A 20,577-nucleotide genomic window follows, 5' to 3' on the forward strand; every position below is an offset into this window, starting at 1 on the left:
ATCTCCATCCTTTAGTCAAGTCAAGTGGCTTTTATTGTCATTTCTACTAAACACAGTAGTACACAGTAAAAATGGGACAACATTCCTCCAGAACCCTGGTGCTACACAAAACAACATAGAGCTACAACACACAACATAAAGCTACATAAAGTGCATCGAATGCAACCGAGTACAAACAGTGCAGACAGACAGACAACACAAGATAACACAAGACAGTGTGGGACAATACACACAACATAAGATAGAGCCGACCAGTAAACCTACTGTATACTCTGAATATACAGTACTGTGCAAAGAGAACTATAAAGACTATAAACGAGAGTAAAAAAAAACAAAACAATGTAGTGCAAAAAAAACAGCAGTAGCAGCAGTCAAGAGGAGCAAAAAACAGCATGTAAACAGTGTAATATGATTAAGTATAAATAACAATAAATAAGTGATGGTGGAATGGATTGAGATGAGTAATGAATGTGTGTTGAGTTCAGGTTGTACAGTTCGGTAACACACAGTTGTGTGTGTGTGTGTGTGTGTGTGTGTGTGTGTGTGTGTGTGTGTGTGTGTGTGTGTGAGTTCCAGTTCAGTTCTGTGTATTGAGACGCCTGATGGCTTGTTACACAGTCTGGATGTGATGGCCTGAATGCTTTAGAACCGTTTTCCAGATGGCAGGAGGGTGAAGGACGATAGAGGGGAGAGAGACTTTGATTATCTTTTCAGTCCTCACTATGCTCTGTAGGGTCTTGCAATTCGAGACGATGCAGTTCCCAAACCAGGCAGTGATGCAGCTGCTCAGGATGCTCTCAAAGGTCCCCCTGTAGAACATGGTCAGGATAGGTGGAGGGAGATGAGCTTTCCTCAGCCTTCTCAGCAAGTAGAGACGTTGCTGGGCTTTCTTGTTGATGGAACTGGTGTTGAGTGACCAAGTGAAGTTCTCCACCAGATGAACACCAAGGAATTTGGTGCTCTTGACGATATCCACTGAGGATCAATCAGTGATCAGTGGAGAATGGCGGCTCTGTGCTCTCCTGAAGTCCACAACCATCTCTTTGTTTTTGTCAACGTTCAGAGACAGGTTGTTTGCTCCACACTAGGCTGTTAACTGGGGCACCTCCTCTCTGTATGCTTTATGTATTGTGAAAAGTTGGACTAAATACGGTAAAAGCACCATTTTTGGATCTGGAGAGGACGCTGCGAGCTACTGCCGCGCCGCCATCTTATATCCAAATATTTACTGCTCTAACTTGCAGCACATCGTTCCCAGCTCGGTTCCTCTGCCTGGCCAATCGCTACAAATCCTTTTCTACTTCCTTAGTGTCCATCTTCTCCTACAGCTCCTCATATACCTTTTCTTTGGCTTTTGCCACATCCCTCTTTACCTGCTGTCGATCCCAATTCTGTTTCTCCAACCTCTTTCTCCTTCTGCTCTCCTGCACTTCCTCATTCCACCACCAGTCCTTTCTATTTCCAGATGTTACACCAAGTACCTTTCTAGCTGTCTCCCTTATCACTTCTGCAGTAGTTGCCTAATCATCCAGCACCTACTCACCACTACTGAGCTCCTGTCTGTCCTCCTCCCTGAACCTCACACTACAGTCTTTCTCCTTCAGTTTCCACCATCTTATTCTTCTTTCAGTCCTCACTCTCCTCCTCTTCTTCTTCACCTCCAAAACCATCCTACAGAGCACCATCCGATGCTGTCTAGCTACACTGTCCCCCGCCAACACCTTCCTCTGCTCTTTTACGTCACCCTATGATCCTCCTTCTTCTTAAAATAAGTATTCACCACTGCCATTTCCATCCTTTTAGCAAAATCTACCACCATCTGCCCTTCCACATTCCTCTCCTTAAAACCATACCTACCATCACCTCCTCATCACCTTTGTTCCCTTCACCTACATGCCCATTAAAATCTGCCCCAATCACCAATCTTTCATTCCTAGGTTCACCTTCTACCACCCCATCTATCTCACTCCAGAATCTTTTCTTCTCCTCCATCTCACAACCCACTTGTGGAGCATAAGCACTGATGACATTTATCATCACCCCTTCAAATTCCAGCTTCACCTTCATCACCCTATCAGAAACTCTCTTCACCTCCACTACACTCTTACTGTACTCTTCCTTCAGAATCCCCCCTACACCATTTCTCTTTCCATCCACACCATGATAGAACAGTTTAAACACCTCCAATGTTCCTGCTCTTACTCCCTTTCCACTTGGTCTCCTGAACACACAACATCTCTACCTTTCTCCTCTCCATCATATCAGCTCCCTCTCTCCCTTTAACAGTCATAGTACCAACATTTAAAGTGCCCACATTTAAACCTCCACTCTTCTACACTTCTCCTTTCCCTGCCGTCTCTGTAGACGTCTTCCTCCTTTCCTTCTCCTCCTTCAGCCAACAATAGCCCAATTTCCACCGGTACCCTGTTGTTAATGATACCTGTGGCGGTCATTGGTAACCCGGGCCTCGACCGATCCGGTATAATTATTAAGCAGCTATATTATGCACTATAAGCTGTGTTTGCCCAAAGCGACTGAACAGACAGCTTATAAAAACTTGACATTAAACCTGTGCAAGCATGTTGAGGTTGGTTAAAAATACTTATATCTTACAATTATGTAATTGTAAGAAAATTGTCTTATGAAGTCAAGTCTTATGAAATGAATGAAAAGTGTAATATTTGAGTATTTCTGCTGATGTTGCATTAGACTTGAGCATTACGGTATAACCAATCACACACTTTTATTGGAAATGCAGTGTCCAATCAAAGCATTTTGATTTGTCGCTGCGGAAAATGCTGGAGTTGTTCAATGTGTGCATTTACACTTCAAGGCTCTTCTCTGTTCTGGCACCGAGGTGGTGGAATGAAATTCCCCTAGATGTCCGTACAGCAGAGTCCCTGATTATCTTCAAGCGACGACTGAAGACCTACCTCTTCCTGAAATACCTAAATTAGCACTTTTCAAGTTTGTAGAATTCGAGTTATATTTATATTAAGTTTGTAATCTTGCGTACCAGTGTAGATTTATTCATTACTAGAGATTTAAAGCACTTTTGTACGTCGCTCTGGATAAGGGCGTCTGATAAATTCATATACTCATACATAACTCACAAATGTAAATGTAAATGTAAATGATCTACTGTCCGAATCCAAGAATTTTTGCTGCAAAAGTGCATAATTCACATTAGACTCAAGTCATAGACTGAAGTGGAATATATATATATTTACTGTATATATCACTTTTATTTGAGTAAAATATCTTATTACTCTTTCCAACACGACATACATAAAAGTGACTTAACCTGATGCTCCAGTAGGTGTCGCTGTGAGCGTCCAGGTCGCGTTGTGTTACAGGAATAGAAGAAGGCGTGCGGCAGTGTTGCTGATTGATGATCTGATCTCGGACTCTACTAATCATCTTTCCATTCCAATATTTCTGACAGGGTTTTACCTCCACACTTCCATCTGATCCGCTGGAGCTGAATTTGAGGAGCTTCACTGCGTTCTGCTGGAAACATCAAGGTAACTTCAACTCGGCTAACAGTGGCTCAATCCTAAACGGGTTTCTGCTCCCTACACTAGTGCACTACAGAGTCTACACTAGCGCTGTTTACTACACACTCCGTAGTGCACTACAGAGTCTACACTAGCGCCGTTTACTACACACCGTAGTGCACTACAGAGTCTACACTAGCGCCGTTTACTACACACCGTAGTGCACTACAGAGTCTACACTAGCGCCGTTTACCACACACCGTAGTGCACTACAGAGTCTACACTAGCGCCGTTTACCACACACCGTAGTGCACTACAGAGTCTACACTAGCGCCGTTTACCACACACCGTAGTGCACTACAGAGTCTACACTAGCGCCGTTTACCACACACTCCGTAGTGCACTACAGAGTCTACACTAGCGCCGTTTACCACACACCGTAGTGCACTACAGAGTCTACACTAGCGCCGTTTACTACACACTCCGTAGTGCACTACAGAGTCTACACTAGCCGTTTACTACACACTCCGTGGTGCACTACAGAGTCTACACTAGCGCTGTTTACTACACACTCCGTAGTGCACTACAGAGTCTACACTAGCGCCGTTACTACACACGCCGTAGTGCACTACAGAGTCTACACTAGCGCCGTTACTACACACTCCGTGAGTGCACTACAGAGTCTACACTAGCGCCGTTTACAACACACTCCGTAGTGCACTACAGAGTCTACACTAGCGCGTTACTACACACTCCGTAGTGCACTACAGAGTCTACACTAGCGCGTTTACTACACACCGTAGTGCACTACAGAGTCTACACTAGCGCTTACTACACACTCCGTAGTGCACTACAGAGTCTACACTAGCGCTTACTACACACTCCGTAGTGCACTACAGAGTCTACACTAGCGCTGTTTACCACACACTCCGTAGTGCACTACAGAGTCTACACTAGCGCCGTTACTACACACGCCGTAGTGCACTACAGAGTCTACACTAGCGCTTACTACACACTCCGTAGTGCACTACAGAGTCTACACTAGCGCGTTTACTACACACACCGTAGTGCACTACAGAGTCTACACTAGCGCTTACTACACACTCCGTAGTGCACTACAGAGTCTACACTAGCGCGTTTACTACACACTCCGTAGTGCACTACAGAGTCTACACTAGCGCCACTACACACTCCGTAGTGCACTACAGAGTCTACACTAGCGCCGTTACTACACACACTCCGTAGTGCACTACAGAGTCTACACTAGCGCTGTTTACTACACACCGTAGTGCACTACAGAGTCTACACTAGCGCTGTTTACCACACACTCCGTAGTGCACTACAGAGTCTACACTAGCGCCGTTTACTACACACTCCGTAGTGCACTACAGAGTCTACACTAGTGCTGTTTACTACACACTCCGTAGTACACAATCAGGACTGATTTGGGACTTGGCCCTGGTGAAAGTTAGTGTGTGTTTGGATCATGAATGATTGATTGTTTAATTAATGCTGATTGTAATTAACTATTTCTTTTACATTTTGCACTACACTGTGGATTAGAAACATCTGCTGCTGTTCTGTAGAGTTTCTAATAATTCTAGAAATAAATAAGTTGATCTCACTAACGTGGGGGGGGGGTATTTGGGGGTTTCAGTTCGGTTTAATGAGCACAGTTTCTTTGCACAATGAAGCATTGCATAACAGCAGGATTGTTCAAAATTAATACATGGTGGATGGAAACACAGAAGTGTTGAGTGTAAATGTGGTGTGCTAATGTTCCTCAAATGGTTCCAAGGTCAAAATGCTGATCTCCTGCTCTCCAAAAATTTTCACAAGTATCAGTGAAAAAGTTGTGGTGTGTACAGATTGTAGCTTTAATGAATAGATGTTGTTTCTTTCAAAATATTTCAGTTATTTAATATATGGAAAGGTATCGCAACAGCGTTACGGATTAGTCAAAGAAACTTAGAAATAAATGTGTGTGTGTGTGTGTGTGTGTGTGTGTGCTGGTCAGAGGAAAAAGTTCAGGAACCATCATACAGATGATCCCAGTGAAAACCTAATCTTTTTATACAATTGAGATTTATCCTTTAGATCAGAAGTGTGAGCTAGGTCCTTGTGAAAGTTCAGATTTTCGGAAAGAATGTAGATTTCCATCATCAATAAACATTAGTTAAATTCAATTCATCTTTATCCGTATAGCGCTTTTAACAGGGTCCCAAAGCAGCAGTAACAAGGTTACAGAAAGAATGTGTACGTTTATTGCCTTTAAGTTTGTTCCTTATAATTGTTTATTTCTGATGTGATTATTCCTGATTATTAAAATCAATATTAATGTCACAGACAATAAATACTTTGTATTAGGAAGTAGCTGGATTTGAATCAGAGTCCGGCCCCTGGGGGTCTATAAATAATAATTAATGGATTCGACTGACTAGGTTTGTGTTGGTTAAAAGAGCTCCTAATGTGCAAAATTTGTGTTGCGTTTTTTTTGTGTGACGCTTACATTATTATTATTATTATAAATAGCTGTGACTCCGCCTCCTCTGCCATCCCAAATCGTGCTTGTTTTATGCTTTTGTGAGAGAATATAACTCTTCCATACCAACAGGTGGCAGTAGTCTGCACTCGGCATCCAAACTGATAAACAGGAAAAGCTAGTAAAAAAATATCTAAAGCAAGCAGTGTTTACACCTGCCACAAACATTACTAATAGATTCATGTAGCTTTTTTCAATAATGTCTGCTAAGTTGCAAAGACAAGAGCATGAATAACATGTTCCTTTCGTTCCTTTCCTATCGTGTCTTATTTATCGTCTATTATATAGTATGAATGAAAGGGGAAAAAAATCATCCCAAAAACTCTGAATCATATCTGCCAGAGAAAAATCCATATCACTCGACCTCTGGTCCTATCTTTAGATCAGAGCTGCTGGCTGTTTAAGTTAAACAGTCTTTCTGGGAATTTCTAAAATGAATTTATTCCTCAATGGTTCTATTCGGAGAATAGACATGGTTTCTATGAAATGGGCTTTACATGTACTTGTAACAAGTTTATTTTTTTTGGACAGCTTTCAGAATTTCTTTGATTGCTTACCAGTCAGATGGTGCGCAGCATTCTTGATATGTTGTCTGATAGGTCTAGGGAATCTGTTTCTGCAGTCACCATGCATGACACTACCACCATCATGTTTCACTCATGAGCTTGTATACATTGGCTCATAAGCGTATCCTTTCTTTTTTTCACACTTTCCATTAATTTGGTTGGGGTTCATCCAGGTTCCTGGACTTCTGTGGCTAATCTCGATATCACAGTTTCACTTGATCTCCCTTCAAGCACAATCAGACACAAACTTTTCTTCAAAACCACCAGTAGCAGGAGACCCACTTGTATCTGGCTGTGCTTGAAGGGAGATGCAGTAAAAACTTGTTGGCAGCATGCTGTGAGAAAGGGAATTAGTTGTGCAATCTTCCTTATGACGGTCCTTTTATGACGAGGTCAAACCTTTAGCGGAGCATATACAGGGCTCCAGACTATGACTAAAATGGTCACATTTGCGCCCAAAGATTGAAATTTGCGAGTAGGCGGTTATCACATTTTCATGCTGTGATTGATTGATTAAGGTTTTATCACAGTATTTTAATTCCATGGAAAAATAATAGAAATAATAATAATTTATAATAAATATAATTATAATAATAATATAAATAATAATTGTAATGGAAGAAGACACAATGATGAGCTAAAGTTTACCACTTTACTTGTATGATCTCTTTTAGCACAATATAGCCAAATATACAAATAACATCTAGATATTTAAATGATGATTACTGACACATACTAACTTATTGTCTGTACAACAATAGAACTGCAATACACGTTTTTTGAATAACAAGCCAACAGGTTTGCTAATATAGCTAGATAAACATTTCTAAACAGCAAGTTCACCTGCACTGTGTGGCAGACGTGTACAATCGTGTTGCATTCCATCAATTAAAAACACACGGCCCGTTGGGTTTATTAATCCGGCCCGCCGAACGTGACCAAATTCTATTAAAATAGGTACGGGTAAACCTTGTTCAATGTATCTTTTCCTGATGGCAGGAGTGTGAAAAGTGTGTGTGACGGGTGTGTGTGATCGTCCACAATGCTGTTTGCTTTTCGGATGCAGCGTGTGGTGTAAATATCCATGATAGAGGGGAGAGAGACTCCGATGATCTTTTCAGCTGTCCTCACTATCCTCTGTAGGGTCTTGCGATCCGAGACGGTGCAGTTCCCAAACCAGGCAGTGATGCAGCTGCTCAGGATGCTCTCAATGGTCCCTCTGTAGAACATAATCAGGGTGGGGGTAGGGAGATGGGCTTTCCTCAGTCTTACTCAGAAGTAGAGACGCTGCTGGGCTTTCCAGGTGAGGTTGTCTGCCAGATGAACACCAAGGAATTTGGTGCTCTTGACGATCTCCACTGAGGATTCATCAATAATCAGTGGAGATTTATGCTCTCCTGAAGTCCACAACCGTCTCTTTGGTTCAGAGACAGGTTGTTTGCTTCACACCAGGCTGTTAACCGTTGCACCCCCTCTCTGTATGCTAACTTGTCGTTCTTGCTGATTAGACCCACCACTGTCGTGTCATCGGCAAACTTGATGATGTGGTTGGAGCTGTGCATTGTTACACAGTCGTGAGTCAGCAAAGTGAACAGCAGTGGGCTGAGCACACAGCCCTGAGGGGCCCCAGTGCTCAGTGTGGTGGTGCTGGAGATGCTGTTCCCGATCCGGACTGACTGAGGTCTCCCAGTCAGGAAGTCCAGGATCCAGTTACAGAGGGAGGTGTTCAGGCCCAGTAGGCTCAACTTCTCGATCAGGTGCTGAGAAATGATTGTGTTGAATGTTGAGCTGAAGTCAATAAACAGCATTCGTACATATGAGTCCTTGTTGTCCAGGTGGGTGAGGGCCAGATGGAGGGTTGTGGAGATGGCATCGTCCGTGAAACGGTTCGGATGATACACAAACTGCATGGGGTCCAGGGAGGGTGGAAGCTGGGTCTAAATGTGCCTCATGACGAGCCTCTTGAAGCACTTTGTCACGATGGATGTGAGCGCGATGGGATGATAGTCATTGAGGCAGGAGACAGTAGAATTCTTCGGCACGGGAACAATGGTCGTTGTCTTGAGGCAGGTGGGAACAATGTTGCTGCTCAGGTAGATGTTGAAGATGTCAGTGAAGACATCTGCTAGCTGTTCTGCACATTTCCTGAGCACTCTGCCAGGAATGTTGTCAGGTCCAGCAGACTTCCGTGGGTTAACTCTGCATAGAGTTTTCCTCGCTTCAGCTGTGGTTAGACAGAGCACCTAGTCAGTGGGAAGAAGGCCTTTACGTGCCTTCACGTTGTTCTGTACCTCAAACCAGGCGTAGAAGTCATTCAGCGCATCTGGGAGGGAGGCGTCACGGTCACAAGCAGGTGATGTTGTCTTGTAATTCGTGATCGCCTGGATGCCCTGCCACATGCGCCGGGTGTCTCCACTGTCCTGGAAGTGGTTGTGGATTTTCTTCGCGTGTGCGCGCTTCGCCCCTCTGATGGCACGGGACAGTTTGGCCCTTGCTGTTTTTAAGGCCGCCCTGTCCCCTGTTCTGAAGTCTCTCTGTTTCAGCAGCACACGCACATTTGCAGTCATCCACGGCTTCTGGTTGGAGCGTGTAGTGATGGTCTTGGAGATGGTTACATCATCAACGCACTTGCTGATGTAGCTGGTCACTGATGATGTGTACTCCTCCAAGTTGATGGAATCGCCGTTGGTTGCAGCCTCTATAAACATGTCCCAGTCAGTGTACTCAAAACAGTCCTGAAGAGCAGAGGTGGCTCCTTCTGGCCAGGTTTTCACCTGTTTCAGAACCGGTTTAGAGCGTCTGATGAGCAGTCTGTATGCTGGAATAAGCATAACAGAGCAGTGGTCTGAGTATCCGAGATGGGGGCGGGGCTCCGCACGATACGCGCCGGGGATGTTTGTGTAAACAAGATCCAGCGTGTTCGCTCCTCTCGTTGCAAATCCACATGCTGATGGAGTTTAGGAAAGCACAGTCCTGAGATTCACATGGTTGAAATCTCCAGCGATAATAAACAATCCGTCGGGGTGAGCATTCTGCAGATCGCTAATAGCGCCGTAGAGCTCACTCAGTGCCTCCTTAGCATTAGCGCTGTGTGGAATGTACACTCCGACAATGTAAACAGTGGTGAATTCCCGTGGTAAATAAAGTGGTCTACATCTAACAGTCACAAACTCCACTAGCGATGAGCAATAGCGTGAAACAAGCACAGAGTTCTTACACCATTCCGCGTTGATATAAACACACACGCCACCACCGCGAGTCTTACCGCACAGAGCTGCGTTTCTGTCGGCTCGAAACACGGTTAGCCCGTCTAGCTGGATGGCGGCTTCCGGAAATCTTTTGCTGAGCCACGTCTCCATGAAAACAACTCTCGCCATGTGGTTCGCTGGAGTCGGATGTTATCCAGTTTATTGTCCAGGAAGCAGACGTTAGAAAACAAAATCGACGGGAGAGCCGGCCGGCTAGGGTTAGCATTTAGCCTAGCATGGACACCTGCCCGCTTGCCGCGCTTCCGCGTCCTCCAGCAGGGCTTCCGACGTCCCCTCTCCCGGCCACCGGCATCAGGTGACACCGAGGGCTGGGGGCCTGGTCTTTGTGGCGGAGGTCGCAGCAAGCCGAGGTCACGAAGGTTATTGATAACATAATCATGCAGATTATTGGTTGCATGATGCCTGTATCGTAGCAGTGTCTGGTGGTCGTACACATGAACACAGCTGACTCTGGTGTCCAGGTATTGTGAAAGGTCGAGCTAAATATGGCGAAAGCACTATTTTTGGATCCGGAGAGGCCGCTGCGAGCTACTGCCGCGCAGCCATCTTCTCCTCCATCTCACAGCTGACTTGTGGAGCATAAGCACTGATGACATTTATCATCATCCCTTCAACTTCCAGCTTCACGTTCATCACCCTATCAGAAACTCTCTTCACCTCCACTACACTCTTACTGTACTCTTCCTTCAGAATCCCTCCTACACCATTTCTCTTTCCATCCACACCATGGTAGAACAGTTTAAACCCACCTCCAATGTTCCTGGTTTTACTCCCTTTCCATTTGGTCTCCTGAACACACAACATATCTACCTTTCTCCTCTCCATCATATCAGCTCCCTCTCTCCCTTTACCAGTCATGGTGCCAATATTTAAAGTACCAACCTGAACCTCCACTCTCCTACGCTTCTCCTTTTCCTGCCGTCTCTGTAGACGTCTTCCTCCTCTCCTTCTCCTCCTTCGACCAACAGTAGCCCAATTTCCACCGGTACCCTGTTGGTTAACGATACCTGTGGCGGTCGTTGGTAACCCGGGCCTCAACCGATCCGGTATGAAATTCTGAATCATGACCCGCATATTCGATTTGGCACGTTTCTCGCAATACATGGCCGCGGTCATCCTCTCCTTAATACAGTGCAGTCGCCCTGTCCCATGTGCAGAAAAACACCCCCAAAGCATGAAGCTACCACCCCCATGCTTCACAGTAGGGATGGTGTTCTTGGGATGGTACTCATCATTCTTCTTCCTCCAAACACGTTTAGTGGAATTATGACCCAAAAGTTTTTTGGTCTCATCTGACCACATGACTTTCTCCCATGACTCCTCTGGATCATCCAAATAGTCATTGGCAAACTTAAACGTGCCTGGACATGTTCTGGTTACAGCAGGGGAACCTTCCGTGCCATGCATGATTTCAAACCATGACGTCTTAGTGTATTACCAACAGTAACCTTGGAAACGGTGGTCCCAGCTCTTTTCAGGTCACTTACCAGCTCCTCCCGTGTAGTTCTGGGCTGATTTCTCACCTTCCTTAGGATCATTGAGACCCCACGAGGTGAGATCTTGCATGGAGCCCCAGTCTGAGGGAGATTGACAGTCATGTTTAGCTTCTTCCATTTTCTAATGATTGCTCCAACAGTGGACCTTTTTCACCAAGCTGCTTGGCAATTTCCCCGTAGCCCTTTCCAGCCTTGTGGAGGTGTACAATTTTGTCTCTAGTGTCCCAAATGCTTTAGCACCTCTTTCCTGATGGTAGGAGGGTGATTGAGGGGTGTGTGGGGTTGTCCACAATGCTGTTGCCTTTGCGGATGCAGCATGTGGTTGTAATTGTCAATGATGATGGGGAGAGAGAGAGAGAGAGACTGATGGGGGTGATGGGCTTTCCTCAGCCTTCTCAGGAAGTAGAGACGCTGCTGGGCTTTCTTTCCGATGTTGCTGGTGTTAAGTGACCAGGTGAAGCTCTCTGCCAGATTAACGGCAAGGAATTTGGTGTGCCGGCAAGGAATAGCAGTGGGCTGAGCACACAGCCCTGAGGGGCTCCAATGCTCAGTGTGGTGGTGCTGGAGATGCTGTTCCCAATCTGGACTGACTGACCAGTCAGGAAGTCCAGGATCCAGTTGCGGAGGGAGATGTTGAGGCCCAGTAGGGGCCTGAACATATAGGTGCTCATATAGATGATTGTGTTGAATGCTGAACTGGTTTGTCCAGACGGCATACGTACATATGTGTCTTTGTTGTCCTGGTGGGTGAGGGCCTGATGGAGGGTCGTGGTGATGCCATCGTCCATAGAACGGTTCGACAATACGCAAACCTAATTGGGTCAATCAAGGGTGAAAGCTGGGACTTAATGTGGGCATCATGAGGCGCATAGGAGCAACAGCGCTGCTCAGGGAGATGTTAGTGAAAACATCCGCTCGCTGTTCTGCACAATCCCTGAGCACTCTGCCTGGAATTTTGTCTAATCCAGCAGGCTTCTGTGAGGTAACTCTGCATAGAATTTTCCTCACTTCAACCCTGGTTAGACAGAGCACCTGGTTGTTGGGAGGAGGGGTGGTCTTTGTTGCCGCCACATTGTTCTGCACCCCAAACTGGGCATAATTCAGTGTCTCTGGAAGGAAGGTGAAGTTGTCTTGTAGTTTGTGATCGACTGGATGCCCTGCCACATGCAATGGGTGTCTCCGCTGTCCTGGAAGTGTCAGTAAATTTTCTTGGCATGTGTGCGCTTGGACCGTTTCCGTTTCTGATGGCTCTGGACCGTTTGGCCCTTGCTGTTCTTAAGACTGTTTTAAAGTCTCTAGACTTTATCAGTGCACACACCATTGCGGTCATACACAGTTTCTGGTGGTATGTACACTCCAAAAAGTAAAGCAGTGGTAAATTCCTGGGGTAAATAAAATACCCTGCATCTTATATGTGCATCATATCTACATCTTATAGCTACATTTGTAGATATAACAGCGATATACAGTGTTGCTAAAGCAAAAAATGCTCACATATACTTTCTTACATATACTCTGCTTTTCAAACATTGAGTCTGTTGTGTAGCTTAGCATTATTAAAACATATTGATCCGTTGTCTGTTTTCCTTCTTTCTGATCCAGATAGAAGTGGTGTCCAGTCTTCTACTGCTATCCTGCTACCTACAGAACATCAATTTATCCCTGCAAGAACATCAATATATAAAACTAGGATGATCTCTGGTGCAATTAAATGTGGGGATCTGAAATCCACAGAGATCTGTAGTAGTAATCAAAGCTCATCTGGCACTTTCCACTGTAGCCTCCTTTACAGACAAGTGCAAAATAAAATTTACCAGTGCACAGACTGTGGCAAGATCTTCAGTCAAAAAAAACCTTTTAAGGAACATCAGCAAATTCACAATGGAGAGAAGCTATACAGCTGTTTGCACTGTGGGAAGCGCTTCAATCAGAAGGGTACTCTCAAGAAACACCAGTGTGTTCACTCAGCAGAGAAGCCATATCACTGCTTAAACTGTGGAAAAAGTTTTTGTCAGAAGAGCACTCTGAAGGAACACCAGCGCATCCACACAGGAGAGAAGCCGTATCATTGTTTAGACTGTGGGAAGAGTTTTAGTCAAAACGGGAATCTCAAGAAACACCAGCGGATTCACTCGGGTGAAAAGCCGTATCAGTGTTCTCAGTGCGGCAAGAATTTTACGAGTCAGAGCGATCTTCAGCGGCATCAGCGCACTCACTCAGGGGAGAAGCTGTACCAGTGTACGCAGTGCGAGAAGAGTTTTATTGAGCGCAGCAATCTTGTAAAGCACCAGCGGGTTCACACTGGAGAAAAGCCGTATCAGTGCTCGGACTGCGGGAAGAGTTTTACCCAAAAGTGTAACCTCCAGAAACACCTGCGCACTCACACCGGAGATAAACCATTTCACTGCTTAGAGTGTGGGAAGAGTTTTACTCAAGGAACCGACCTCCAAATACACCAACGTGTCCACACGGGAGAGAAACCGTACCACTGTACACTCTGTGGAAAGAACTTTACCAACCAGAGTAATCTTCTGCGACATCAGCGCATTCACACGGGCGAGAAACCGTATCAGTGCTCAGAGTGCGAGAAGAGTTTTATAGAGAGAAGTATTCTTATACAACACCTACGGACTCATACAGGAGAGAAACCATATCAGTGTTCGTACTGCGGGATGAGTTTTACACAGAGGGGTAACCTCAGAAAACATATTCACGTTCATACCGGGGATAAACCATATAAGTGTTTAGAGTGCGGGAAGAGTTTCATCCAGGAAGCCGATCTCCAAGTGCACCAACACGTTCACACTGGGCAGAAACCATATTACTGTTCAGCATGCGGGAAGAGCTTTACTAGACATAGTAGTTTCCAGCGACACCAGAGGATCCACACCGGGGAGAAACCATATCAGTGTTCAGATTGTGGTATGAGTGAGCTTATGAAACACCAGAGGATTCACATAGTGGAGGGTTTTAGTAGATATAGGAACGTGCAGTAACACGATCCCCTTTACACAGAGATCCAGGACATTCAACAATTTCTTTTAGATAAAAGTGTGGGGAATAAATAGATCACTTCAGTCATTTTTCAGACTCTAAATCCACATAAAGGGCAAACATATTATATTATGCATTAGACCTTTATGTCAGTGTGGTGTCCAGGCAGGTACGACCAAAGAGCAACCCAACCCAGTCTCGTCCACCAGCAGTGTCTTATACACATTGTTAGAAATGAAAAGCACATTTACAAGTTATTTCTTTAAAAATTGAAAGTTTATCCCCAATTAGTGAGCCAGTGGCAACTTTGGCTAAGAAAAATTCAGAGATGTCATGTGGAAGATACCTTGGACATATCCAGATTCAAAAGGGAATCCATCCTCATATGGGTAGCACCGAATGTCGATTCAAAACAGTTCTGTCATTGTTGAAGTGTACTGTGTTTAAATGCAAACCTCAAGAAACCTGAGTGACCAAGTAGTTGTGGGGAGACAACAGCGTCCAAATATCCCAGTTCACCAAAACACTATATCCATGATCCCTCCAGATCTGCTCCTTCACCTCAGAAACACCTACTGACTAAAGACTCGATTAAATAAATGTCTTCAGCCTCAACTTGAACACTGATTGGAAGGTTGTTCCATAACTGTGGGGTTTATAAGAGAAACATCTGCCCCCTGCTGTAGTCTTCATTATTTGAGGTACCAACAAATAGCCTGCACCTTTTGATCTAAGTAGGTGTGGAGGATCATATTGGCACAGAAGTTATCTTGAATTCTACAAAGCAAACTTGGAAAGTGCTAATTTAAGTGTTTCAGGGAGAGGTAGGTCTTCAATCGTCGCTTGAAGATAGCCAGGGACATCTAGGGGAAGTTCATTCCACCATCTCAGTGCCTGAACAGAGAAAAGCCAGTGTGAGATGTAATTGGGAGCAGTGTAGACTGAATAAAACAGGGCTGATGTGCTCATATTTCTTGGTTCTGGTAGGGACACTTGCTGCATTCTGGACTAACTGAAGCTTATTTATGCACTTACTACCCCAATTACAAAAAGGTTTGGGACAGTGTGACACAAAGAAAAACAATGCAATGATTTGTGAATCTCATAAATCCATATTCTATTCACAATAATAATAATAAAAAAAAAACATATCAAATGCTTAAAATGAGTGTACATTTCAAGGAAAAATTTACTTCCTTTTGAATTTGATGGCTGCAACACATCTCAAAAAAGTTGGACATGGCCATGTTTCCCACTGTGTAGCATCACATCATCTGTCCATATATACATCTGGGAACTGAGGAGACCGTTTGCTGATGTTTTGGGTGAAGAATGCAGTCCTATATGTGTCTGATACAGAATTCTATCTGCTTAACAGTTCTGGGTGTCCTTTGTTGTGTTTTTTTTATTTCCTAATTCACCAAATGTTTTAACATGGTGAAAGGTCTAGACTGCAGGCAGGCAAGTTCAGCACCTAGACTCTTCTACTACAAAGTTCAATTTAATTAATGTTTATTTGTATTGCGCTTTCCACAATGAACATTGTGTCAAAGCAGCTTTACACAGATAATGAGGTAAGTAAAAATTAATGTTTGTCTTAATGTTTAAAGACTGCACTAAATAAATATGTGTTCAGCCTCAACTTGAACACTGAGACTGTGTCTGAGTCCCGAACACTGATTGGAAGGTTGTTCCATAACTGTGGGGTTTATAAGAGAAACATCTGCCCCCTGCTGGAGTCTTCATTATTTGAGGTACCAACAAATAGCCTGCACCTTTTGATCTAAGTAAGCGTGGAGGATCATACTGGTACAGAAGTTCACTCAGATACTGCGGCATGAGAGCGTTAAGTGCTTTATATGTCAGTAGTAGTATTTTATAATCAGTGTGAGATGTAATTTGGAGCAGTGTAGATGATTAAAACAGGGCTGATGTGGTCGTATTTTCTAGATCTAGTGAGGACTCTTACTGCTGCATTCTGAACTAACTGAAGCTTATTTCTGCACGTACTCCAACACCCAGACAGTAAAGCGTTACAGTAGTCTAATCTAGATGTTACAAAAGCATCTACTAGTTTTTCTGCATCCTGTAACGACATCATATTTCTAATTTTAGCAATATTTCTAAGGTGAAAGAAGGCGATCCTGGTAATATTATTCACGTGAGCCTCAAAGGAAAGACTCCGGTCAATAATCACACCAAGGTCTTTGACTGGTGTACACGCTGAGACAGAAACACCATCCAGTTATCAAGCATCCACTGTCTAATGTCCTTTATGAGGATGTGGTTCCATGGTTTTCCACTTTGCCACAGTACATTTTAAATGAGTGCATGCCTTCTTTTTTGCATGATAGAAATCCAACCTACATTTGTGGATCACATGGCAAACTGTGTTCACAAACAATGATTTCTGGAGGTGTGAATGATCCTATGCAGTGATTTTCATTACAGAATCATGAATGTTTTAAATGAAAAATCACAGTCATCTGATATGAGTTTTTACCCTCGTCTCTTTTGCACAGAGATTTCTCTAAATTCTTCAAAACATTAGATATGTTTGGAAACATTCTTTAATTGTTACACAATTTTCTAGATGTAATTTTTCAGAGATTGGTGAAGCTCTGCCCATCTTTACTTCCGAGAGTCTCTGCCTCTCTAAAATACACTATTTATACCACGATCATCTCACTGACCTGCTGTCAATTAACCTCAGTAGTTACTAAATGTTCCTCCATTTGTTTGATTTTAATTACATTTACTTGTTCCAGACTTTTAAAACGTGTTGTAGCCATCAAATTTAAACTGATATTTTTTCCAGGAAATTTTACATTTCCTCAGTTTTAACATTTGGTATATATTTGATGTTCTATTGTGAGTAAAAAATTATAAGATTTGTAAATCTTTGAATTCTGTTTTTATTTACATTTTACACAGTGTCCCAACATTTTTGGAATTGTAATAGAACCCCAGACAGTAAAGCGTTACGATAGTCTATTTTAGATTTTTTTAAAAAAAAGCATTAACTAGTTTTTCCGGCATTAAATAACTAAAGGTCTATGACTTTACTGACTTTCAGTCCCTGACTTTACTGACACCCTTGTGCCTGAAAGAGTACAAATCTCCATAAACATACTCAAAGTCTTCCTAGAAGAGTTCTTATAACAGCAAATGGAGACTAAATGTTGAAGCCATTTCAAGAGTTCTAGTATAACGTAATTTGATTGGCTGTTAGATTTGGTATAAAAAAAAAAAGATAGAACCCTGCAAAACAGTCAGAAGCCACTGGACTTAGGAGCAACACAGTCTTTTGAACTACACAGAATTACACAGTTTATTTGTTTAGAAAGGTGAAGATCCTAAGATTTTGTTTTGTTTTTATTTGAAAATCATAATTAAACAGTAAAACAAACAACCTTGGATTCAAGACCTTTATTCACGGTCGTTTTGTGCCGAGTACAAAGGAACTCTGAGGTCCTGGGCTAGTGAGTCAGTTTGTTGCACTCACACTAAATGTGGAATGGGATGTTGAAAAAACACATACCAATCCTATGGTCAGGTGTCCATAAACTATTCTTACAATGATGTATCTTTAGAAAAGATATGATTTAATAATAAAAAAAATTTTGGAAAGTATGGATATTACAGAAGTGTTATGTTTCATTCAAGCTCCCACAATAACCAGCTGCAACTATAAACTGTGGTTGTGTGTGTGTATGTATATGTGTGTGTATATATACAGTATATATATATATACAGTGAGGAAAATAAGTATTTGAACACCCTGCTATTTTGCAAGTTCTCCCACTTAGAAATCATGGAGGGGTCTGAAATTGTCATCGTAGGTGCATGTCCACTGTAAGAGACATAATCTAAAAATAAAATCCAGAAATCACAATGTATGATTTTTAAACTATTTATTTGTATGATACAGCTGCAAATAAGTATTTGAACACCTGTCTATCAGCTAGAATTCTGACCCTCAAAGACCTGTTAGTCTGCCTTTAAAATGTCCACCTCCACTACTATTATCCTAAATTAGATGCACCTGTTTGAGGTCGTTAGCTGCATAAAGACACCTGTCCACCCCATACAATCAGTAAGAATCCAACGACTAACATGGCCAAGACCAAAGAGCTGTCCAAAGACACTAGAGACAAAATTGTACACCTCCACAAGGCTGGACAGGGCTACGGGGAAATTGCCAAGCAGCTTGGTGAAAAAAGGTCCACTGTTGGAGCACCCCTCCACTGCCCTCCCTCTCATTCACACACATGTACTCTGTCTTACTCCTACTGACTTTTATTCCCCTTCTCTCCAGCGTGTACCTCCACCTCTCCAGGCTCTTCTCCACCTGCTCCCTACTCTCAACACAAATCAAAATATCATCCACAAACATCACAGTTCACAAAGACACCTGTCAGACCTCGTCCGTCAACCTGTCCATAACCACTGCAAACAGAAAAGGGCTCAGAGCCGATCCTTGATGCAGTCTTACCTCCACCTTGAACCAGTCTATCGTTCCTACTGCACACTTCACTGCTGTCACACTGTCCTCATACATGTCCTGCACCACCCTCACATACTTCTCTGACACACCAGACTTCCTCATACAATACCACAACTCCTCTCTCCACCCTGTCGTATGCTTTCTCCAAATCCACAAACACACAATGCAGCTCCTTCTGACCTTCTCTATACTTCTCCATCAACATTCTCAAAGCAAATAATGCATCTGTGGTGCTCTTCCTCAGCAAAAAACCATACTGCTGCTCACAGATGGTCACCTCTTCTCTCAGCCTGGCTTCCACTACTCTTTCCCATAACTTCATGGTGTGACTGATCAACTTAATTCCCCTGTAGTTACTGCAGGTCTGCACATCTCCCTTATGCTTAAAGATCAGTACCAGCACACTCCTTCTCCATTCCTCAGGCATCTTCTCACCTTCCAACATCCTGTTGAACAATCTGGTTAAAAACTCCACTGCAAACTCCTAAACATCTCCATGCTTCTACTGGTATGTCGTCTGGTCCAACTGACTTTAGACTCTTCATCCTCTTAATCGCTGCTCTCACTTCCTCCTTACTAATCCTATCCACTTCCTGCTTCACATCTCCACACTATCCAACCTTCTCTCTCTCTCTCTTTTTTTTCTCGTTCATCAGCTGCTCAAAATACTCCCTCCATCTTCTCAACACACTCTCCTCACTAGTGTGTCTCTCGGATGTAGAGTGTAATACACTGATTCTCCAGTAGGTGTCGCTGTGAGCGTCCAGGTCGCGTTGTGTTACAGGAATAGAAGAAGACGTGCTGCAGTGTTGCTGATTGATGATCTGATCTCGGACTCTACTAATCATCTTTCCATTCCAATATTTCTGACAGGGTTTTACCTCCACACTTCCATCTGATCCGCTGGAGCTGAATTTGAGGAGCTTCACTGCGTTCTGCTGGAAACATCAAGGTAACTTCAACTCGGCTAACAGTGGCTCAATCCTAAACGGGTTTCTGCTCCCTACACTAGTGCACTACAGAGTCTACACTAGCGCTGTTTACTACACACTCTGTAGTGCATTACATACACACTCAGGACTGATTTGGGACCCGGCCCTGGTGAAACAGCACAATGGGCCTCCTGTAAGAGGATTTGTGATTGTTGTCTGGAGCAGAAATGTGATTAAAACACAGACTCGTGCTCCTGAGGGGTAAGAAGTAAGATGTCTAACTCATGAAATATCCTTCGACTTCTGATCATTTGATCTGCTTCATAATGTACTTTTATTCCTGCACTATTCTGAGTTTACATTTATTCATTTTGATATTTACACCATAAGGCCGTTCAGAGCTCCAGTCTGATTGGTCAGGTGTTTAATTTCTGCCCCTTCTCTCATTTTAATCTCATTATATATAAACGGAAGCAATTCACTGTAATTAATTAATTAACTAATTAAAGCGATGAAGTTTAAACTGAACTTTACACCAAAATGTGAACCTGGAATGACATTCCAGACATTCCCGGGAAGCCACGCCCAATTCACCAAGCTCCGCCCCCAACCCTTTCACTTTCTCTCATGGTAGAATCTTCTGAGACACACCACATATCACACACATGCACTTTCCTTTAGTTTCTATAGTAAAAGCCTGAAACACAGTAATGTGAGAGTGGATGAAAGTTGTGTGGAGTTTAAATGGGACGTTTGTGTCTCTACCAGAAGAAC

At 43.4% G+C, this 20,577-nt stretch overlaps 1 protein-coding gene across 1 annotated transcript in view; it reads left to right on the plus strand.

The window, feature by feature from the left end:
- Window positions 1–20,577, plus strand: part of LOC124382842 (zinc finger protein 850-like) — a 66,263-nt gene that overhangs the window by 32,716 nt on the left and 12,970 nt on the right. Inside the window, exons 4-5 of the mRNA XM_046845132.1 lie at window positions 3,472–3,524; window positions 12,977–14,362. Of these exons, the coding sequence (XP_046701088.1) occupies window positions 3,472–3,524; window positions 12,977–14,362 (1,439 nt within the window). The remainder of the gene's footprint in view (window positions 1–3,471; window positions 3,525–12,976; window positions 14,363–20,577) is intronic.

Source organism: Silurus meridionalis, chromosome 1 (genome assembly GCF_014805685.1).
Source record: "Silurus meridionalis isolate SWU-2019-XX chromosome 1, ASM1480568v1, whole genome shotgun sequence".
Lineage (NCBI taxonomy): Eukaryota > Metazoa > Chordata > Actinopteri > Siluriformes > Siluridae > Silurus > Silurus meridionalis.